Source organism: Conger conger, chromosome 4 (assembly GCF_963514075.1).
Source record: "Conger conger chromosome 4, fConCon1.1, whole genome shotgun sequence".
NCBI classification, from domain to species: domain Eukaryota; kingdom Metazoa; phylum Chordata; class Actinopteri; order Anguilliformes; family Congridae; genus Conger; species Conger conger.
This window is the reverse complement of record NC_083763.1, coordinates 8,398,822-8,423,223: the sequence shown is the minus strand read 5'-3', so window position 1 is coordinate 8,423,223 and position 24,402 is coordinate 8,398,822. Positions and strand designations below refer to the sequence as shown.

General features: G+C 43.9%; 1 protein-coding gene across 2 annotated transcripts; it reads right to left on the bottom strand.

Annotated features, from left to right (window-relative positions):
• Nucleotides 1-1,263: 1,263 nt before the first annotated feature.
• On the bottom strand, nucleotides 1,264-23,626 carry atcaya (ATCAY kinesin light chain interacting caytaxin a). Of its 2 annotated transcripts, XM_061240952.1 has the most exons (13): nucleotides 22,743-23,626; nucleotides 20,093-20,200; nucleotides 12,424-12,482; nucleotides 11,597-11,833; nucleotides 10,638-10,817; nucleotides 10,445-10,547; nucleotides 9,280-9,411; nucleotides 8,463-8,549; nucleotides 7,476-7,574; nucleotides 7,087-7,122; nucleotides 6,410-6,475; nucleotides 5,716-5,780; nucleotides 1,264-4,100 (listed from the first exon to the last, which is right to left on the bottom strand). In XM_061240952.1, exons 2-12 carry the CDS (start codon nucleotides 20,167-20,169, stop codon nucleotides 5,747-5,749), a joined length of 1,110 nt encoding a protein of 369 aa, XP_061096936.1. In that variant the 5' UTR covers nucleotides 20,170-20,200; nucleotides 22,743-23,626; the 3' UTR covers nucleotides 1,264-4,100; nucleotides 5,716-5,746. The 2 variants fall into 2 exon arrangements, with proteins under 2 accessions (XP_061096936.1, XP_061096937.1); XM_061240953.1 differs by lacking the exons at nucleotides 20,093-20,200; nucleotides 22,743-23,626 and adding an exon at nucleotides 14,516-14,862.
• Nucleotides 23,627-24,402: the final 776 nt, after the last annotated feature.

Genomic DNA, 24,402 nt, shown 5'->3' with positions numbered 1-24,402 from the left:
TGCCAAGTTTTCCAAATGGTGTTCCAAATGGTGATTTTTCATAAGGCAAGGTTTCATGGAAACCGTAAACCATTTATTTATCCATTTATGTGCACGTGTATTTAACATGTTTTACTTTTGGTTCATTGAAATGGATTATTTGAATGCGTTATTGAAATTATTTTAAAATCTACGGTCTCTTATTTTTTATCGTAAAAGTAATGTATAATTCAATATGTAATAATATATTTAATATATTAATATAAAGGGGGACTCTTAATCCTTAAAGATTGTCTATATCCTTCATCATTTATTTTGGATGAAGATATTTTAAATAGTGGTATGGTATAGATATATTTATTTCAAAAGTTTGTAGGAGATAGCAGATTCCATTTAAAAAACGAGTTTTCAATTAACATTTTTTACATTTTTACATTTTTTCAATTAATACTACAATCCAATCAAATGAACAGATAATATGTCTAAAGCGGAACCAAAATCTGAAATTACAGGGGAGGAAGATTTTTATCAGCTCAAATAAAAATTTAAGGTCGTCGGTTAGTTGGAAATGTACTGCGCTCTTGATTGTGTTCTCTAATTCCTTGTTCGACGGGTTTTCCCTTTATGCTATTCACAGACAGTTCTCCGGCCTTGGAGGCTGATCTTTATTTGGACCGCTGTGAGTGGCTGCTTGCTGCGTCACACATACCTCTGATGCAACCGTCAGGAGCACTAGCGCAGTGCTAGTTATCACGTGTGACCGCGTGCCTGTTTACAGTAGAGGACATGTCTCAGGTACATGTGAGTCACCTCCAGTACACTCCTTTGACTCGAGTCAGAGCACAAGCGCTTTGACTCTTATTATTTGTGATTTGAACTCGCCGACGAAGTTTTGCGAACAGTTTGTGTCATAACATCCCGCTTTGCACATTGGTTAACAGCAAAGTCATTTTAAGAAGGTGAATTGTGCTAATTAAAACCACTAGTGTCAAGAGTTGCATTGGCTGCCTTATATAGCTGCCATTCCAAAACTGAAACACATTACACATTGACATTTTGTTATAAAATGGTTGAACGGTTTACGTACACTTGCTGTCACAAGTATTGATTTATCCATTGTGTGCGTCACGGATATAGGAATCTTCCTTAAACGATCTGTAACATCAGAGTGATAGAGCTATGTATAGAGGAGATGAGATACAGTATCTACAGCAGCTACTTCAGTCTGAAGCCATGTAGACATGTAACGGAGGGAACCGTATGAGAAAATAAACAACTGTAAAGTAATGTTGAATGTTTGTTTATTTTGACTTTGTAAACACGGTATTACTTCTCATAGTTTAAACAACACCGGAACTGAATCATTTACTGTACACTGAAATTTGAAACCTGATGTGACACGGACTGAGGTGAGCTCAGGGATGCAGGTTCATCCAGAGGAATCGGACAAATTCAGTACAAACATTTGGATCAGGCTCATTTGAGTATGTGAATGAATTGTTCTGCGTATGCCCCAAAAAAGAAACATGCTTAACCATGCATCATTATTTTAAAAGAAAAGAGCAATAATCTGAGGCACTCAATATTTGAGTGAAATGTTATTCTAGCCTTCATATTGTTTTGTGATTCAGAAATTAATGTCATGCAAATTACTTATTACATCTGAATGCTGATGGCTTCATGAACTGGTTTTTAGTGCCACAGAATCTATTGCCTGTGCGATGGACATTCATCAGTTTCACATGACAGTGACAGCAATCCAATCTGATGTAAATTCAGTCCTGTGAGAACATCTGTATCAGCGAGCGTGTTTGATAAATGTACAGTATTAAACGGTGACGGAGGTCTCCCCAGTTCCAGGCATCAGATTGCGTTTTCGGAGACGTTATGTCTTCAGCGGTAAAACCAGCTCTTACGGCCCGCCTTTACTCCAGCGAGGTCCTTTACAAAAGAGCGTTTTCCAGAGCAGAAGGAGAGTGCCCCACCAGTGTCCCATCAACAGACATCTAGTAAAGTAATGTAAGTAAGTAAAAAAACATACAAATATAATAATGTATGTTCAGCTTAATGTTGAATGCTAACAAATGTTTAACATTAAAATAGCCTACTGCGTAATATTGTTCATGCAGTTGGACAAATATTACCGACTGAATGTTTCTGGGGAATGTTTCTAACTCTTTCATACAAAGGAAAATCATACACAGGAAATTATAATACAGGTGGCAATGCATTGTACAAAAACAGGGCATGCATCACTGAGTCTTTGTGCTTTGTGTATCTTCAAACGAACATTTTCCTCATGAAGTCTACAATTTGTAGGCCACAGTACCACAGTAGTGCGATGGAGAGTAAAAGTGATCTTTCCCTGTGATGTGCTTTTATCCAGAGGCTTTTTCATCTGATACAGGGGCTCTGAAGCTCCTAAATTTCATTCCAACAGAGCAGGCTTGTGTACTATCAATGAGAATATCCAAAAATATTGCGGATCAAAATGTTTCATGTTTATCAGGACGCTTCTAGATTTAATATTTGACAATGATACACATGGTAAAAATGGTACAGGACAAAGAGGTATACCAGAGATTTCGACAGCACTATTATCACTGGAATTGTTTGTGATGAAAAATTAAACTGATAAAAAATCTCTTACAATTATATCATATTCTTACCATACAATAACTTATTTGAACAATTAATTTGAAAGTGCAAATCAACATAGCTACTGTACTGTATATACATTTATAATTGATAAGAAAAATAAAACTCTATTGGTCTCTACTGCTGGTCAGAAGCAAGAAATCTTTACAGTAGAAGACAATAAATCAAAACATGCTGCTTTCATGACCAGAAGATGTGACCTTCCCCATAGTGGGAACCGATCTGTACCACTTATCAGCAACTTATCAACAGATGTAAGAAAGTCTGAGTGCCAGTGGCACTTAAATACAATCAAATCTTTACAGAAATCACCGCACAAACAAGAGGCTATTCTATTAAACTGCAGTCAAATGCTTAGCGGATGTACTCTGATGTTTTGACTCCAAAACAGTCGTTTTCTCAAAAGAGCACGTGGGGACAATTCAACAGACGACAATGTACACTTTTTAACGGAGCAATGACACCGGACAGCAGTATGGGGAACAAGCACAAGCAGCTAAATTACTGTACACAGATGCCGCCATTTTAGAGTTCAGTCGATTCCAGGGAAACCAAAGCAGCGGCATCCAAAAGGTGTTTGGCTATTTACCATATACTGGGGCAGGTTGATTGGTAATTATAGACAGAGTGCTGCCTCCACAGCTACGGGGGGGGGGGGGTGCATCTCACGTGGCTTGAGTGCATTATAATGCTGTAAAATGGCTGTGTGTGTGTATGTGTGTTTCCACTGGGACCATATATGAAGATGTTCATGGCAGGATTAAGGGTGAAGGGAAAGGACGGCAGTGACTGTCCTCTGTCTCTGGCGAGCACTGCACATCAGCTGACAACAGGCCAGGTGTGAGGGTGCATGAGGACAGTGATGCCATGGCGTGTGTTTGTGTGTGTGTGTGTGTGTGTGTGTGTGTGTCGGGGGGGGGGGGGGTCATAACTTAGGCTCATAGTGACAGGGGCCCTCACAATTACATTTTTGGGTGAGATGTTTTCATGGGGCCTGAAATCCTGGTGCACATTTGAACAACTTTGAGCAGTGCGCTTTTGATTCAGCACAGAAACGTCAGCTTTCAGTCAGATTCTGCTTAAAACCGGGACCGTGATCGATGTAGATATACCACTGAAAGTGTACCTTGCATATGAGTATTTAGTTACATATACCTTAAGCCATTAGAGCAGATGTGAATTCGTTTTCGGGGGGGGGCGGGGGGGTGTAGGGGCCCACAAGAACACACAGTTCCTATCCTGGAGTAGGGAAGCATGGCTTGGCTGGAATGAATCATGTCAGAATTCCCAGAGTAACACTAAACCTGGAGTGGAGGACTTAGGCGGGCAATCTAAACTGAGTACGGAGTGTATGGCTGAGGCTCTCTCATATGGAACAGCACTGTTTCTAAAGTCACAAATTTCCTTTGTAGAGTTGTGTGAATGTGTAAATGTTTTTTTCCCCCCTTTCTCCAGACTTCTTCCTGCCATAGAGGAAATTAAGACAAAGTATTAAAATGAATATATAGGTGGCTTCACAATTTCTTCACTATATATACTGCATGCACACACAGTTTGATTTTTACCAACCCTTGTAAAAAAAAAAGCAATGATTCTTGGAAGAAGTCACATACTTTGAATGGACATTCCTATGGCAATATCATAGCCATCATCATTGTAAACTATTAGAACTGTGACAATACTGTCTTCAACTACAGCTGCATACACAGAATTAGTCTGATATTTGGCAAAAATTGATGCGGTTCATTTTTCATATATGTTTCATATTTCAAAATGACCAGGTTCACCTGTGGCACAAGTTCACAGCTATATATTTTATTATGTGTGGCGTCTTATGCAATCAGTCTGTCAGCCTGCCATTTGAGTACAATGCACAGCTGAACCTGCCGTAATTTAGGTCGCTGCGGACACATTTATTTATGCATTCTTTAAAATATAGCTCATCTGTGCTAGGCAGGTCTGCGCTAGCTCAGAGAGCCGAGCAGGTGGGGTTATGTAATCGAGGAGCTGTGTGTGTTTTAAAAATGAGTCGGAACATCTGCTTTGGTACTCGAGTGTTCACAATCCTGAGAGGTCAGAAGAGGGTCTCTAAATCAGTGGTGCTCGACTCCGGTCCTGGGGGACCCTGTGTGCATGCTGGTTTTCACTCCAACCACAACTGCAATCCCAGGAATTTAACGAGCTGTTATTTTATATTAATTTCATGCTTTTCATGTTCAGAGGAATTATTCACCCTCTTATGCCACAATGTATTTATTGTGCTTATTGCGCTACACTGCAGATAATTACATAAAGAGAGGTAGCACATTCTTTCTTTTTTTTGAATCAATAGGCTTCTAATTAGGTTGCTGAATACAAGTGCATTCTTTCATAATTTCCCCTTAAACTTAAAAACACAATCCATGGTCCATTGCAATTTTCTGTGTCTTTAAATTGTTCATTATCATCCACATGTTTAGTTTTTAGTAGCCTACATGGTATCTTTCACTAATTAGTGAGTCCATTCACCCCGGACTTTCATTTGATTAGGTAGAAAGATTATTTTTCAGAACCCCCTCTTATATAATAATTAGCATTATAGCATTATCTGAACATGGGACATTCATTCTTCATGTCATGCATAGTCATGTCTGACATAATGAGGCTTAAGAGGGTAAACATTCCCTCTAAACATGAAAAGCACCAAATTAAGAACAATTAACAGCTTGTTAAAATTGTGGCCTTGCACTTTTGGTTGGAGAAAAAACCAGCATACACATCTCCCCAGAACCGAGGTTGAGAACCACCGCCCTAAATGACGAAATGCTATCTCGGGGGAATTAAGACAGATCCACATATGACAATTTGTACTGCAGGGCAGGGATCTCAAACTAAAATCCTGGAGGGCCACAGTATCTGCTGCTGGTGTGTTTCAGCACTTAAGTGCTTCATTTATGTCTGAAGTCTTCGATGAGAGATTCCACATACCATGTTTCCACGGTCTAACCGGGTTGCTGATTGAAAGGAAACCACAAAAATCCCTCCAAGACGGGAGTTTACGACCCCTACTGTAGAGGACAGGGTATGCTGAGGGCTTACCTAATGAAGTCTGCGGAGCTTCTAATTAGCCTCACAGTCCCTGTTCTTCCACCATAGACACCGGCCTGTAAACAATATTATACTGTACTTAGTCGTTTCTTTATTCACTATTGAAGCTTTGTGCAAAAAGAAAAATATTCCTCCTGCACACACATACAGTACTGTGCAAAAGTCTTAGGTACCTCTATAACATTCTGTACAGATAAGATTCTTTAAAAAATAATTCAATGAAAGGTCCTAAATAAACGTACTATACATTTTACATTACATTTGAGTAATTTGGCAGAATAGTTAAAAACTGAATCTAATCAATATTTTTTGTGACCAACCTTCAGCGTTAAAACTGCCTCCCTTCTCTGAGATAGCCAACGCTGTCCTGCAGTTCAAAAAGATAATCAGCAGGGAGGTTGCCACAGTTCTTATTCAGACTTTGGTTGGCCTCTTGCTTCTGGTCTCAGACAGCCTTGATCAAGTTTTTATGTAAAAATTGTTAATTGCTTACAGTAATATGTTACGTTTAAAAATTAAATACAAAAATGTCTCTGTAAAATTTAATATTTTGGAAAATGAATATTTAGAAATCTCAAATGTGTTCTTTTATACTAACACACACAAAAAAACTAAACTTATATGTAATAAAGTCTAGGGTGCCTAAGACTTCTGCACAGTACTGTATAAGCCCATATTTCATTACCTTTCTGTTTTGGCCGGAGGCTGCGAGTGTGACTGTGGCGGATACTGTTGCTGTTCCTGTTCCATCCTGCAGAGGGCAGCAGATCGGATTAAAGAATGAGCTCACTCAGTTCAGGGCATGCTCTCATCGTACACTCATAAATTCTGATGTCACAGGCCACACCATACATATCATAGCCTCCTTACAGTAGACAGGTGTACTTTTCCACTCATCCTAAAACCGGGAAAAGGACAAGATACTAGATATACGCGTCAAGCTCTGTATTTAAAACAACAACATTCCCATATTGTGGCATTAAAACATGAATGCATTTTTCTGGGGCAAGCATAGAGCAACAAAGTGAGTCATTTTTACCCCAAAGCAAATGCTTTAGACATAGTAGTGAAGGTTAACTGTGATGTAACTGCCCCAGTTTTCCTGACCTTTGGCGGAAAAGCCAGAGTTCCTTCTCCAGTTCTTAATTTAGCTGAGCACCACAGAGTATAAAGTAGTACATAGCCTGGTATTGTTATATGCTTCATGGCTAGTGCAGATTGAACTCAGCAGGAGAAGGTCTATCCGAATCCTTGTCAGTACAACCACAGCTACAATACGCTCAATGTGATTATTTCAAAATTATGATTTTATTCAGATTTTCATACATTGAATCAGTGACATGACAGAGCTTTCTTATTTACCTTTCCTTTCGAGCTTTAGTTCTTTCTTCCTCATACCTAGAATGGTAAATAAATATGATCAACTTTGGTAAACCTGTAAAACGGATTAAAGGCATATAGTTTAATCTGTACAGAAAGTAAAGGCGGTTTTACTTTTGAATGTATTGGTTCAGATGTAACAACGCAGCTGTGAAACCTTGCAGCAAAATAATCAAATATGGGTATAGAATACAGTGAGACTGATACATTATTTTATATTCGATTATTTTATTGAGCAGTTTTTAGCAATGGCTGTTGAGGGAATTAGTACTGTAGTACTGTAGAATTAGTACTGTAGCAGTAGTGGCGATGACGGGTGAGGGAATTAGAAACAGTGGCAATGGCGACCCCTGGTGGTAGGCAATACGTACTGCAGCACACACTCCGGAACCTGAACGTGCTCCATCGGGATAATCTGTTCCAGCTCCTCCAGGCTGTGTACGTAGCGGATTTTGTCCATAAATTTCACACTGTAAAAAAAAAGAAGAAGAGAGGCGCCATACATATTAGAAACATTGTGGACATAACAGTTACTTCCTGGTCCATGGTATTTGAAAGCTCATAATGCTAAGAATCGATGAACACCAACAAATCTTGCAGTGTGTTTCCCTCCACAGAAGCACTGTCCACTGCAGTGAACACCTCCAGGGTGAGGCAGGGGACAGATTTAATTATTCAGCACCTTAATACTGTGATGTGTGTGCATGTGTGTGCGTGTGTGTGCATGTGTGTGCATGTGTGTGTGTGTGTGTGTATGTGTGTGTGTGTGATAGAGAGTTGTGTGTGATAGGTGTGTGTGTGTGTGATAGAGGCGTGTGTGTGTGTGTGCGTGTGTGTGTGTATGTGTGCCTGTGTGTGTGTGTGTACATGTGCGTGTGTGTACGTGTGTGTGTGTGTGATAGAGAGGCGTGTGTGTGTGTGTGTACGTGTGTGTGTGTGTGTGTGTGTACATGTGCGTGTGTGTGTGTGTACATGTGCGTGTGTATGTGTGTGTGTGTGTGTACGTGTGCGTGTGTGTGTGTGTACATGTGCGTGTGTGTGCGTGTGTGTGTGTGTGTGTACGTGTGCGTGTGTGTGTGTGTGTACATGTGCGTGTGTGCACGTGTGTGTGTGTGTGTGTGTGATAGAGAGGCGTGTGTGTGTGTGTGTGTGTGTACGTGTGTACATGTGCGTGTGTGTGTGTGTGTACATGTGCGTGTGTGTGTGTGTGTGTACATGTGCGCGTGTATGTGTGTGTGTGTGTGTGTGTGTACATGTGCGTGTGTGTATGTGTGTGTGTGTGTGTGTGTGTGTGTACATGTGCGTGTGTATGTGTGTGTGTGTGATAGACAGGCGTGTGGTTAGTCTAGCGTTCTCACCTGATGAAGGGCCTGGAGATGGCCAGTACTGTGCGGATGAACCAGGAAGGGTGAGTGATAATCAGAGACTTCAGGTTCTTCCTCAGCCTGGCATCAGCAGAAAAACAAAATCATGCAGCACATGAGAAATTCAGAGGCTATTTATTAGGACTTCTTTGACATGTAGTATAGAATTTAAGTCAGTTAATGACCTTTTTAGACAGATCAGAACTGTTTAAGGCTGAATTCAAGGTTGTTACCCTCTCCAATGATGAGAGCCAATGACTTGAATATTAATACATTCCAATGTTATATCGAACAAAATAAATACGTTTTGTATAAAGGTCTTATTATAGATTATCACCTTAATTGTTTTTAAATTAAATTTTCAATAATGCTGAACATGGTCACCTTAGTGGGTATCCGTAGTTGTGCCCGATACTTACAGGTAGAATATATAGCTTACAGGTTCAAAAACAAATTAACATCTGTAGAGGTGACATGGGTCTACAGAGTGTGCATGCATAACAACTTGATTTTCAAAGATTTTCAAAAATTATTTTACATATTTTTAAACCATTCAAGAAGTTTCCAAAGATGCTCCTCAGTTTCCACTGCATGTCAACGGAAACCATCCCATTTAAACTGACAGGGGTTTCATTATCCCTGTGATTCCAGCTCCCATTGCCCGTAATGGTCTCTGACAAGTGCGATTCATTTCCATCGACTTGTACAAGGCCTCCAACGCTCACGTGTCCATCTTAAGTGCAACTGGCACATGCATTTACATCTCTGATATCTCCGGACCTGTGCTCAGGCCTTATATGGCATATAGTACCTCCTGTCAATCATCTGGTAGCACTTCTTCAGCCAGCTGAGACCAGGCATCTTCCTGCGAGGCGTCGCCCCGTTCATGTATATGATCATGTAGTCCTCCGCCACCAGCATCTCTAAGCTGCTCACCACGTACCTGGAGGGGGGGTGGGAGAGAGAGAGAGCGTCAGAGAGAGACAGGGGAGAGAGATAGAGGGGGAAGGAGAGGGAGGGAGAAAGAGAGAGAGAGGGAGAAAGAGTCGGAGAGAGAGAGAGAGGGAGGGAGGGACAGAGAGAGAGGAGGGGGAGAGTCAGCGAGAGAGAGAGAAGGAGAGAGGGAGGGACAGAGAGAGAGGAAGGGAGGGAGAGAGGGAGAGAGGAGGGACAGAGAGAGAGGAAGGGAGGGAGAGAGTCAGAGAGAGAGAGGGAGAGAGGAGGGACAGAGAGAGGAAGGGAGGGAGAGAGTCAGAGAGGGAGAGAGGGAGAGAGGAGGGACAGAGAGAGAGGAAGGGAGGGAGAGTCAGAGAGAGAGAGGGAGAGAGGAGGGACAGAGAGAGAGAGGAGGGGGAGAGTCAGCGAGAGAGAGAGAAGGAGAGAGGGAGGGACAGAGAGAGAAGAAGGGAGGGAGAGAAGGAGAGAGGAGGGACAGAGAGAGAGGAAGGGAGGGAGAGAGTCAGAGAGAGAGAGGGAGAGAGGAGGGACAGAGAGAGGAAGGGAGGGAGAGAGTCAGAGAGAGAGAGAGGGAGAGAGGAGGGACAGAGAGAGAGGAAGGGAGGGAGAGTCAGAGAGAGAGAGGGAGAGAGGAGGGACAGAGAGAGAGAGGAAGGGAGGAAGAGAGTCAGAGAAAGAGAGAGAGGTGAGAGGAGGTAACAAAAAGCCAAGCTAAAAATCCCACAATCAGAAGGATTGTGTTTTTGAAAACCGTGTTTACTGCTTAATTAACATGTTGTTCACATTTTATCGATTAAGTTGTGTGGTTTGTTTAGTGGGCTGCCAATCAGGAGTGAACTTGATGTAAGAATCCACACAGAATGAGCACACCTCCAGGCCTTGCGTTAATAAATGCCATAGTTAAAAATGAACTATTATTATTTTCCTATTTATACATTTGAAAAATATAATTGTGACTTAAGGAACACTTCAAATGCAAGAAACAGAAACGATTGGCCAGGGTGCGGAAGGCGACTCACAGGAAGAGGTTCTCCATGATGTAGTGGTAGTCTGCACAGCTGCTGTCTGGGAGGTAGCAGGCGGCGAACACAATGATGGCGTTCAGCCCTTCCCCGTAATAACCTGAGGGAGGGACGGAGACGGACGCGTGCTGAAAAGGTCACGCGGGAAACGGCGTGTTTTCGAGAGGCCGAGGCGGGCGCAGCGACTCACCCCCGTGCGTGATGACGCGCAGGTACGGCCGGATGACCTGCATGTCGATGCGGTGCTCCTGCTCGCCGATGATGACGGACCTCCAGAGTCGCCCGTTTCCGCCCGGACCGTCCCCGTCCTCCCCCGCCTGCCCCGCCCCGTCGCCCGGGGGCGCTTTGGCAGAGGCCACCGGCGTGTCGTCTGCGCACCACGGAGACGGGAAGTCCAGGGGTCAGAACGTAAAAGGTCCTCCTGCCTGTTTCTGCCACTGATTTCACTAGCTAGTTCTACATTCGCAGAAATACAGTGACAGTGGAGGTACATTTTGGTTCTTCAAGGAACAGATTTCCCAAATGTACCTTGAATGTATGGTAATGTTCTCTTTCGGTACAAATGAGTATGTTCTCCAAGCAGAAAAGGTACAGATTGATTATATATTGCTGGCTAGCGGTACAATCTTAGGTACCTGCACCAGTATCAAGCATTCGTACCCTTCAGGCACTTTTTTAAATCTTTATTCTAGATGAAAGAATTGCTCTAATTAGCAAAGTTATTTCATCCAAAATAATGGGGGGGACTTTGAGCTTTCTGAATGTAGATTTTCCACCTCAGGGGCACCCAACCACCTCTGTTAAACACACTTCCAATCCAACAGAGTCACATTCTCTGAGCTTCTGAGTTCAAAAGACATCTGTTGATGTGTGACTGCAGGCTTGGCAGAAATGAGGCTTGTGAAATCACACCACTTCTGAATACATTAACAGTTTCATGTGGAATTACATGACCTTGTTTTTGATTACTTTCAGTCACCCGCATCTCTTAATTCAAATAAAAATACCCGAAGCAGGGCTGCTGAGAGAAACCTAAGGCTTACTGCACAGTACACAGCCGCATACAGCCTCTGACCTTGTAGTGGTTCGCTATGTGTGAACTCAACCTGTAACATGCTCCAACCCCGTGACCCCTGACCCCGGGCTGACCTTCCCACTCCAGCTCGTTGCCGTTGGTGATGAACTCGAGGGAGTCCGTCTCGTCGGGCGTCTCGATGTCGTCCACGTTGATGTCGAGGTCATCGGGCGTGTCGAGGAAGTCGTCGGACAGCAGGGAGCCCTCGCTGTGGTCCAGGGACAGGTTCATCTCGGGGGCCACCAAGGTCCGTCGCTTCCGATGGGCCGAGCCCCCTCCTCCCAAACCCACGTTTAGAGAAGTGGGCGGAGCTGGTGTCAGAGCCAGTGTCAGAGATTGCATGTCAGTGTGTGATTGGCTTAGCCTCATTCGTCTTTGTTGGACAAAATAAATATTGAAACAGCCTTCTCATAAACTGATCATTAACTTCACTGTTCCCCGGGTATGTTAAGAGTAATAATAATAGAATGGATTAATAATTAATAGAAATGTGCACATCCATCCATTTCAATCCATTTGTTTTTGGTACAATATGTATCAAAGCAAAAAACCAACATGTCATCATCACACAGTGTCTTCTTCAGGGCGTGTGCTGTGAACCCTGAAGAGCCCTGTATGTCAAAAACGTCATTTTGCGGCACTCCATAATAGGACATGCTGTCTATTAGTCTGCACCTCGCTTTTCGGTGTGCCCTCCCTCCGTATACAAGACGTTAAAAAAACGAATTAAGCCAGTCAGCTCCATGATATTCAGCACACGCCGAGCAGGCGTGAACCTACACAGTGTTACTTCAAGTAACACTCCAGAGTAAACACGAGTCCAATGTGCTCTCAGTGAGAGTTGATTCAACGCTGAATATTTATGTGCCGCGGTCGCGTGTTCGGACAGCGTCCTACTCACAGGTCCTGTCATCAGTGAGTCCGCAGGAGGTCTCCATGTCGCCGTCCTCCGGGAGTGGCCTGCAGCAGAGAACACAAGAGTGTGACAGCAGACCGCACGCCGCCGGGTGCTGTGTGCTTTTACTGCCGGGCGGCTGGGGGCCTCGCTCCTGGTCCCGGAGAGCCGCAGGGCGGGCCGGGGGCCCCGCTCCTGGTCCCGGAGAGACACAGGGCGGGCCGGGGGCCTCGCTCCTGGTCCCGGAGAGCCACAGGGCGAGCTGGGGGCCCCGCTCCTGGTCCCAGAGAGCCGCAGGGCGGGCTGGGGGCCCCGCTCCTGGTCCTGGAGAGCCACAGGGCGGGCTGGGGGCCCCGCTCCTGGTCCCGGAGAGCCACAGGGCGGGCTGGGGGCCTCGCTCCTGGTCCCGGAGAGCCACAGGGTGGGCTGGCTGCCTTTTGTCATTACTCGGCACTTCATTGATCGAGTTAAAGCGGTTAATTACACTGTGAACTCGCCTCACCTGGTTTTGTGGGTCTGAATTGGCAGCTGATATTAAGGTGAAAACAAAAAATCTCTGCTGACCAGGAGTGAGGACCGTTGCTATCGGCTGTGAAGCCTACTTAATGCTGTCACAGGCAATAAAGGCAGCAATCATTTTGTGACAATTGTTTTTAATCTATATCATAAAATGTGCAGTCGGCATTATTCATCATATGATAGCGTTCATGATATGACATTTGTCTTGTGGAATGCACTGTCATGCTGATGAGCATTATGTAGGTTTTATGGCATATAGTTCAAGTAAATTGTTGGCAAGGTAAGATTTACAGTTTCTTGACCACATTATTATCAAATCTAAATATTGTTTAGGATTGAAAAATGGAATCTGAAATGGAACAACAACTAAAAACATTCCACTCAGGCAACAACTGCCACACTTCACATTAAAATACAATATCAGGTTGTTCCAGCAAAGTCCCCCCCCCCCAAATCATTGTGTGAATACTAACTATCGCCTGCTGAAAATATGTACGACCAGAAAGAAAGGCCGTAATCAAAGTCCCCCTGTGAGCTTAAAATTCTAGTAGTTGCCAGGAATGAGACGGGAAAGGAGTGAACCAGTGGCACTTTAATAGCCCCTCTGCGATGGTGAGGCAGAAACTACTGTCACCCTTTCGCCGATTCAATGGAAATCATTATTCTGCAGCCTCCCTCTGAATTCAGAGAAAAGAGCCAAGAAAAAAAAACAAAAAACCAATGCACAAAACACCTCAGTGCACATCCGTAGAGAGCAGACAGTCCAATCCCGGCCTACTCGATGGAACAATAAGCATCTGAGTGAAGGTGCGAGACTTATCCCCCTCCCCCAAAATTAAAGCTCTACACAGACTCATTTCACCAGGACAGAGAACTATGCTGTTCAGATCTCTACAGAGAACAGTGCAAAACGACTACCACCCTGCACAGGCTAATCTTACCTCAGTCACGTTAACCCTCTAGACATCTGCGCAGAGCTGCGCTAAGCAGACACGTTAAACCACTGAACATCTGCGCAGAGCTGCGCTAAGCAGACAGGCTATCCTTCTGAACATCTGAGCAGAACTGCGCTAAGCAGACATGTTAACCCACTGAACATCTGTGCAGAGCTGCGCTAAGCAGACAGGCTATCCTTCTGAACATCTGACCAGAACTGCGCTAAGCAGACACGTTAACCCACTGAACATCTGCGCAGAGCGGCGCTAAGCAGACACGTTAACCCACTGAACATCTGCACAGAGCTGCGTTAAGCAGACAGTCTCTCTCTGGACATCTGCGCAGAGCTGTGCCAAGCAGACATGTTATCCCTCACCACCTCTGCACAGAACTGCCGCTACGCAGACAGATTACCCTCAGCACCCCGGCACAGACCAGTGCTACGCAGGAAGACTATACCACGAGACACAGATACACCGCACGTAGCCCCCGTCCCTCGACCATTATCACAGAACAGCTCATATTTCCCACAGGTAACGCAGCAAAGAGGAGAGGAGCAGAAAGGAAAGGTTATTCACGTATCGTACAATCCGGCCGTGACCGAGCAGGCAAATGGGTGAAATTTTTCAGGGTTTAGACTCACCTGCAGCAGAAGGAGAGGCAGTGTTTATTTTACAGAGGATTAAGATTTCTTTTCATCTACAGTCGTTATCCTAAATTGTCCCTGCGCAGCACGCTTTTAGAAAACTGGATCTGCGACATTCAGTCTGGCTCACGCACGCACACACACACACAGAGAGACGGACAAAACGCAGAGGGTCTTGGCCTTGTGATGCATATGCTGCTCCTCTCCTTTCTCTAAGCCTGTCCGGCCTCCATCTTCCTGGGATGATGCTGTGTTGTTGACTGCTGACTGTGGTCACATGACGTAGGGCATTACCATATAAGGGCAGAGCTGCACCTGCTCTTTTATTTGACTCGGCCAGCCTTATTCATACCAGCCTCTCTCCCTCCCTCTCTCCCCCTCTCTCTCTCCCTCTGTCTCTCTGTCCCTCTCTTCCTCTCCCTCTCTCCCTTCCTCCCTCTCTCTCGCTCTCTCCCTCCCTCTCTATCCCTTTCTCTCTCTCCCTCTCTCTCTCCCTCCATCTCCCCATCCCTCTCTCCCTCTCCCTCTCTCCCTTTCTCCCTCTATCTCGCTCTCTCCCTCCCTCTCTTTCCATCCCTCTCTCCCTCTCTATCCCTTTGTCTCTCTCTCTCTCTAGCCCTCCTCTCTTTCAGTATTTTCTCTCTCCTTTCTCTTATCTCACAGTTGCTCCCATTTAGCATACAGGGGGGATGGGTGCTGCATGATGGGGAATAGGTACTACTTTTTTTTTTACTATACTGACTATAATTAATATAGAAACCTATCCAGTCCAGCGTTGAGCTTCATATTTCTTTCTCAATGCAATGTTGTAACTTAAACACATACGGTTGGTAGATTCCCATTTCCCTGTATCCCCTGCTGTAAAATCCAGCTCTGACCAGCTTAAAATATCAGCTACCAGCTGTTTCAAAACATAGCTTGAGCTGGTCAAACCATGTTGAGCGGAGAGCAGGTCTGACTGGCCAACCAGCTACCAGCTGTTTCAAGACCTAGCTTGAACAGTCAATCCTTAGAATATATGTTGAATATACATCACAACACGAGAGCCAACCCTTGATCGTGTTTACTTTTAATTAACAGAGCGTTCTGGTGATATGACTTTTAAATCGGCTAAATGACCACACAAGCTAATTAATGAGAAATGCCCTTTTTACAATCGCTCTGTCCATATTACTGTGTATCAGCCATCAAGGTTGAGTGTCGTAAATATAAGGACTTCATAACAAAATGCAAACCAATTCCAGGTTAAGGTTTTGCCCCCTCAATTGTTTTAGCAAATTAATTTCTGAACTTGCCCCAAATCTCCCTAAATTAGTCTACCACATGACACCCAACCAAAATATTGTACACTATTGTATGTTGTGAAAAACTTAAAAAATATACCTATATAAAAATTATGGAAATTTGGCTGCTCTAAACAGAAAGACCTCTGACTGAAATGAGAGACTCAGTCCAGAGGGAGACATGAATCCTATAATAATTCCCCATGAAGAAGCAGGGGTTTGATCCCCTGACACGGTACATTCTGAGCTCCCTTCTCTACCCGTTAACTTCTCTATTTCCGACTGTCTAAATAAAACAAAAAATATCTCCTCACTCACCCTTTATTAAAAAATTTTTTACTGGACAGGCAAAGAAACAACAACAACAAAAATATAAAGACACCACAAACAAACCCGTTACATTTTATCATCCTATCTAATGTGCTTGATTTCACCCGGAAGAGTATTAAACCAGCCAGCAGCCTACATCATCAGGCCTGCCATTGAAAATGATTTAAATATTCAACTAAATAAGTCCTGACACTTGCTTCTATCCTCTGTTGTTTTCGCACCTTAACCTCCGTGTTGTCATAGCAACCACCCTTTCCCGGACCTGTGTGCTTGAATGTAATTTTACATGTCCGTAATATACTTTTATATAGCCACCTTTCATACCTTCATCACCACACATTCTGATTTGTTCATGATGAAATACTGTTTACTCCACTTTGGCGTTTGGTCTCCCAAGTTGCTCTAGATAGGAGTTTATGCTAGGTGAAGATGTGATGTAATGTGGCACTGTGCTGTTGTTCTTTCTCATCGTCTACCCATTCCCAGCCCATGAAAGAGGTTTCTCTGCCTGTGCAAAGCTGGTCCAGATGGGCCAGCATCATCCCTCATGTTCGGATTACAACATTACGTAACACTTTGCTGTTAGGCATTACTAAAAGAAACAACAGCAAAATCACACCAGGCTAGTTCCACCCAATGAACTGCGCATTACATTATGTTCACAAAATAAAATTACAGCCTGAGCAGACCGTTGAGATGTTTTCTTTCCATAACAATCAAATTATTGCTGTATTCCATCAAAACATTTATAATGTAACTGCAACTACATTAATAAAACATGCACTTTCGTGATAAATGTTTTCATCTGAAGCCGGGACAAAAAGATTGGATTTCTCTGAATAAGAACTTACCAATGTTTGGTGCTCAAACATCTAAATATAAGTTGTTATCAGAACTGTATTTCCACAAATAATGACTTTAAAGGACACAAGACACATTTGACATCTGAAGAACGGCAAACCATGAAAAAAGGTTTCCCTCTTCAAACATCTAGCGACAAGAATGAGTATGCTCAATCGGAGGGGTGAAGTCTTCAGTAAAAAAATCTAAATGTCGGAATGTGTCAAGCCCGGAAAGGCAACCCATCTTGGCTTCAAAAAGAATATGCTGAAGATCTGACTAGACTTATGATAACTGTTATTCTCAGAGGGCAAGCTTCCAGCTATGTGGAGAAGGTGTTGTGGCGCCCATACCCAATGAGCCAGGAGCAAAGCAACCAAACCAGTTCAGACCAGTCTCTAACATGTATCACAGCAAAACTTATAGAAAAGTTCATTCTGAAATGTAACAGTCACCCCATCCTTTCAGTTTTAAAAGATCAATTTGCCTGCCAATAGAACCACAATCGTTAAAGCATTCCAGTCCTGACTGACTGACCGCGTTGGACTCACGAGACGGTACAGCAGTTCGGGTTTTATTGAAAGAAACGAGTAAGGCTTTGATCGAGTTAATCACGCAACACTGATGCTGCTCTTTCGCGTGAGTCATTTCAGATCATCAACCTACCTCCATGGAAGAACTCAAAGGATAAGTAATAAACACAGCGGACCCAAATAACCTGCGGTGTCCCTCAAGGAGGGCTCTTTGTTCCCATACTTATCCAGGAACACATTTCTTGATGAAAGGTTGCTATAGGTTATAATTGCACTTGTGTATAATTATTTTAGTATTCGGGGTATTCTAGCTGCCAACCGTGGTATATTAATTGGAAAGTTATCTGATTATTCCGCAAGGGTTCAAGTTTTATCTATGTGATCACTCTAGGACTTGGAACCGTACTGTCCTCTAGGGTCTTCAGTGCACTTGTCCCTGGTTCTGATTTGCACTTTATTGTACGACACTCTGGATAAGAGCGTCAGCTAAATGACTATAATGTAATGTAACACAGGTTCTGTTGATAGGCAGATAACATCAGCCTATCAAGAAGCCTTGTCATCAAGTTTCTTACTTCAAATCAGACAATGCAACTGAAGGCCCATTATCTGAATGAATGCTCCCTGAAAAATGATATCATGCTGAATGGGAAGAAGAGTGAAGTGCAAACCACACGTGTGAGAAACACCCCTGTGACAACTCAATTACAGCACGGCGAAGAGGAACTGCTCACTCCCTGGGTTGGTACCTAGACTTGTCTCTCTGTCATTGACACTTTTATCCCTCACCAGGACATGGTGATGAAGGCATCAAACATATCTACCTGTTGAGAGTACTGGCTGAAACAAGCATGGCGGTTGATAACCTCAATCTAATTTATTTAGCCCTTATCAGAACAATGCTGGACTGTGGACATGTTCTATGGGCTGGATTCACCAAAGGGCAGGAAGAGGAGGTGGAACCAGTGGAGTGCAGGGCTCTTCGATTTCATCTCTGAATGGGGGCATTGCTATGGGTGGATGGAGGGTGGGCAGTGCCCACCCAAAAGGGCTGACTGCTCAGATTGGATCAGCTATCTGCACCAAAGGCAGAAGTGAAGTTTTGAAATGCAAATGAAAGGTACAATAGATAATTTCAGACTCCTAACAGTCAAGAGAGGAATTGCAGCAACAAACACGCTCAAACCACAACACTGTTTATCCAACCCCTTCTCTGTGAATGCGCTGACGTTGAAATGCCATTGGCTGTGGCAATTAGAACCAATTTTCCACCAATGAGCTTGAATTATTGTACGGCAATACAATATTTTGGTACAGATGATTAAACCCGAATTTAAGGACTATAAACACATGCAGAGGGTGAGTCAACATGTCAGTGAGCCTTTTTCAATGATGGGAAGGGATTTACAATGGTCTTGTAACAATGTTTTAACACAAAAGGTGACGTAAGTTACCCCAGGTCTGGCCACCCTTTTCACCCCAATGCCCACCCCGGGCTGAGATCCTGGTAGCGCCACTGTCTTTAAATCAGGAACCAGGCCACTCTGCCACCTCAGCAAGAAGAGGCTGCAATCCCATTGATTCTGTGACCCTCTCCCTCGAACCAGATCAAAAAGGGAAACAGCTCAACTCTCTCCATACGGCTGGCAGGACCAAGCACCTCCAGCAGACCTTCTTCCACATTGCAATCAGACTAACAAAATATATACTCACAGAGAACTTTATTAGGTACTTTTTTTTTTTTTTACTTATTGGTCAGCAGTTTCTGAGATATTCAAACCACCCTGTCTGGCACCAACAATCATTCCACGGTCAAAGTCACTTCGATCGCATTTCTTCCCCATTCAGACATTTGGGCTGAAAAACAGCTGAACCTCTTGACCATGTCTGCATGCTTTTATGCCACATGATTGGCTGATTAAATATTTACATGTTCTCCCCGTGTTTGCGTGGGTTTCCTCCGGGTACTCCAGTTTCCTCCCACAGTCCAAAGACATGCAGGTTAGGCTGATTGGAGAGTCTAAATTGCCCATAGGTATGAGTGTGTGAGTGAATGGTGTATGTGCCCTGCGATGGACTGGCGACCTGTCCAGGGTGTATTCCTGCCTTTTGCCCAATGTATGCTGGGATAGGCTCCAGCCCCCCTGCTACCCTGTTCAGGATAAGCGGGTTAGGATAATGAATGAATGAATGAATGAATTAAGCTTTGTACAGCTCTACCTAATAAAGTGTTCAGCATGGCTTTGTAAAACTACAAACTCAAAGCAGCAAATATGGGAACAATACACAAGTTTTAAATTAGACGGAAGGGTACAAGTGCGAGTTATCTAACCCATTTTTTGATGCCTACAGTATCGACATTCAAACTTTGTGACTTCAAACTTCTTGTGCTTATTGCTGAGTGAAAAGTGAAAAGGCCTACCATTGACGAGGGACCGATCCATCCCAGATAAAAAAATTTTTGCATCGTTTGGTGCATTCACACCATGAACAATAGAGTCAACCTCTACTTGGAGCTGACCTGGTAACCCTAATTCAGGTGAAATTAAAGCTCACGGGATCCCCAGAGCGGTAGGCAGGAAGCTCACCTGGGGAAGTCCTCATCCTGCCACTCGTCCTTCACTTCCATGTTCTCCATCCGTAAGGTGGCCTCAGTTGTGCCCATCCTCCAGAGAGGAACGCCGGGGCTGGGGACACTGCAAGACACAGAGGCCTGATGAGGAGGGACCAGAGGACCGGTGCCTGGAGGTGGGAGCTCAGCGTTTTCAAACATAAAGAGTCCATCTGTAGCTTCTCCCCTTTGGTGGATTTCCTGACAGTGGTCACTGATGAATATTCCCACTCAATATACCACAGTTCTATTGAGAATTAAGCTATTAGCAACTAGGAGCACATTTAACTTATTTTCAAAGAAGATAATCCAGTGTCAGCATTCGTTGAAGACTAGTGACAACCAACCATTTCCCGTATATGGAGGAAATCAGTGGAACACTCAGTGTTAAATGCTGTACGTTTACTCATCAGCGCCTATTTAAATAAATATGAAATAAAAAAATGCTCTCCTGGTATGGCATAAAGGTGGATATTGAAAACATGTTTTTTAAAATATTATAGTGAGAAACAATGATTTGCAAAAAATCACAGAACTTGTTTGTACTTAACAAACAGTGGAAGGTGACAGAAACAACAACGGCAGGGAACAGTATATGGATATGATTACAAACAATACAAAAGGCAAAAAACAAAACCTGTGCCAAATACAGGTCGCAAGACTGTCCCATGACGGCCATGTGAACAACCCCCCATTCTCTCAAAGTCAATCAGAATGTGACTTTCCTGCTAAATCCTGACTGAAATTCCAGAGGCCAGGAAAAACTAGATGTAATCCTTCTTCAGCCCCTCCTAATCCTCAGAGATGTGTGCACTTTTGAAGTGTTCAAGCCTTTTCTTTATGTCACCCTGATTTAAGGAGACAGTGTTCCTCTTTTGAATAATAGGCTGACCTATTTCAAGGATATTCTATGTACTGACTTCTGAGCTGTTATCAGAACACCATTAGTACAGCTCCGTCTCAAATGTTCTATCAGCTAAGGCTGTCCTGTGATCCAATTGCTAAGGAAGGCCTTATCAAATAAAAATAATGTGAAAATAAAAATTACACATTGTATATGGGCAAATGTGATTTTTATGCGTAGTGTTGTCTATAGTACATGCCCAGCAAGCCAACTTTCCCCAAATCTGAGTGACACATCTCATCTTCGCATCTTCAACATTCATGTAGCACAGGAATTCTAAATGCACTGTCTTTTTTTTTCACATTGCTGCATTTTATGTGAACCAAAGCCTTGCTTTCTCTTTGCATCTCTCCACTCAAGCAGAACACCAGCAGAGTCCAGCGGAAAGGCACTTAAGGCGAAGGTTCCCTGGCTCAGTGGCTAACGTATTTACGGTTGACATATTTCCGGGGAAAACATTACTAGGCGTATGCTACTGCAATACATGTCTGTAGATGTGACATGAGTAGCTTGGTCATGGAAAATAAGATTTTATATAGATATCATATGTCATATGTCTGTAGGGCATAGCACGCTGTGCTAATAAAGCACCTTTTAAAACAGTTCATTCAATCCTCTGTCATTGTGCTGTAGCAATACTGTATTGTACTGATCTTTGATTCATTTGATCCAATTTTCAATCATCAAATAGTAATACAGAGAAATGGTGATGGACTATACTGCTGTGTAAGACAGCATCAGTCCAGACTGAAGTTATTGTGTGTTTTTGTTCTGTCTATGCGCTCCTTCACATAAAACAACTGAAAAACTATTTTCAGACTTTTATTTCAGTTTATGGAAGATTGGTAGAAATGAATTTTAAAGCAACATGCTGCTAAGCATAGTTTGAATTACCATAGCCGGAAAGAAAAACAATGCTCATTATGACATCCATGCAAGCCATGCAGACGACACTGCTCCTCACATGTGTTGAGCATGCCAGCTCCCTAGTATATGATGGACGTTGACACTTGGCAGTGAGGATTTCAATTGTGCAACAAATTCCACTACTGATGTATGAAAGTCAAAGAATTGTGTAATGTCTGGAATGATATAGGTCTTCACCAGGGGCGAAATAGTTGACAAAGTCAACTGTTACTCACATGGTGGACGGAGACAGCTAATGCACTCATGAACAATAGCAACAGCAGAGTTATGCGGTGCGAGTCAGCTCAATGCAAAATAATACGAGCAAAGTAAACAATGAAAAGCACACGCCCCTTTCTGAGTGCAACGACACGGCACACAGCAATGCCGTCGGAGTGAGTGCCATAAATTGATACCCTGCAGGCATTAATTGCACAGAACACAGCGCTCCGAAGCAAATGAATAGGAAAATTGGCACAGGAAAGGCATGGCTGCTGGTTTCACGTTTCATTTGCTAAAGCGTCTCGCTGCCCTGTAAGGTAGACAAAGACACTGTCTCATTTAATCCTGATTAGCAACATTAAATGGAGCATTAAATGTTCTCTAATCAGCGGAGAATGGCTGTGTATTTGAGACACATTACACAACGTAAAATAAGTATGTCATCCACATCTAGGCATCTAGACATTTGCTGAAATTGGTGAGACTGCCATTGAGTCGCCACGGAAAAAAGGCAGAGGCACAATCTGCTGTGACAGCATCTCTTTGAAATGAGGTGGAGAACGAGAGTCTGGTATCCACGGGAGGCTCTACTCACATTTATGGGATGGATTCGCCTGTTCTTCTCTGTCTGTCCGTCGTTCCTTAATTCCTGCTTTCCCGCGTTCCCTGTGAATCAGCGATGTTCTGGCTCCACGGCAGAAAATGTTCTTGCTTCAATAGCACGGCAATGCATGCCTCGTGTTGTTTTCCCTCCTTTTCTTTTTTTTTTTCTCCGTGTGTGTGAAGGTACTAGCCCCAGTCTTGGTTTCTGGGTGGGTTGCCAATGGCAGCAGCAGGTGTGTGTAGAGACCAGACAGGGCAGCTCCCCGTCTTCCCGGACAGGATGAGGTAGACGCGTACCCCCGCCTTGTTTGGGTGGGAGATCGAGAGGGCAGCTGTTCTCTCTGCAGTGCTGGGGGATTTCTCTGTATTCCACTTCTCTGTATTCCACCCGGTACCCTACGAATACAAACCCTTCACCACCATCATGAACCTGCCTGCTTCGATATTTGTCATTGAATACTGAGTAAGGATTTCTGTCTGGAATCAGCCTATCTACCTTCTCGACTCAGATGTCGTGACCACCGACACGTCAGCTCTGAACCTTGCTAATAAATCCATCCATCTGCACGGGTGGCTGGATTAATTCTCTTTAAAAAAACCATTTTCCGTGTTCTCCTCAGCTCCTCCTGCTCATCCTTTCCACAAAAATCATACAAATCTTAATTTGGGGGAGCGAATATAATCCAAATAATATTTATTGTTTTCTATATCCTTGTTTATTTACATTACTCCCGTGAATGTCAAATTTTTTCCGTCCGTCCATCCGTTATGAGTCGTTACAGATGGTTTTCTTCATCGCCACTGTTCCCTGGCAACAACATAGATGGTTCGCCTTCTCTCCCAGTCCCTCTCTCAGTCTACATCACCCCCCCCTTCGCCCACCGCCCCCCCCCCCCCACGCACGCATACAACCACACGCACTCTAAAAAAGCCCCATCCTATCAGACCCCTCCCACCTCGCTCTCTATCGCTCTCATCCTCCATTCCTGCCTCACTCCTCCTCCTCCCTCCCTCCATCCCTCCCTCCCTCCTCCCCCCGGTGCTCTGCCCAGCTGCAGGGCGCTGTGGGCCGTGTCAGCCAGCAGTGGGACAGCGCACCGCCAGGCTGGCTGCGTTTTCCACGCTCCTCGAGCGGAGCAGCAGCATCCGTTCTGCCTCTGCTATTGGCTGATGGATGATTTACCCTCCGCGGTGTGTTTCCACTTCTATTAATACACGCGCGCGCTTGCAGAGCGCTTGGTGTTCACGGGGTGGCAGTGTGCGTCGCCCGTCGCCGCAGATTCCCGAGTCAGCTTAGCACCCGGAATTTACGAAGCCATCAGCACACTAAATTCTGCATGGTTTCTACACGGATGTGCTCACATCAAATGTTATATTACCTTATGTGGGAATGCTATGGCATATTTCAGTTGCAGCACTAGGATTTATTGAACTGCTGTTCATCTAAAATACATATCCTCACTTAGATAGATGTGTTTCTCTCATACTGACATAAAAAAATATTAAAACGCAGGGTGGTATTGTAGAAGGGCGAACCTTGATGACTAACCTGCAAATAAAGTGGCAAAACTTCCTTGCTGAAATGAACAACAGCTCAAGCCAGGTTTTGAAACAGCTGGTAGCTGGTTGACCAGTTAGACTAGCTCTATACC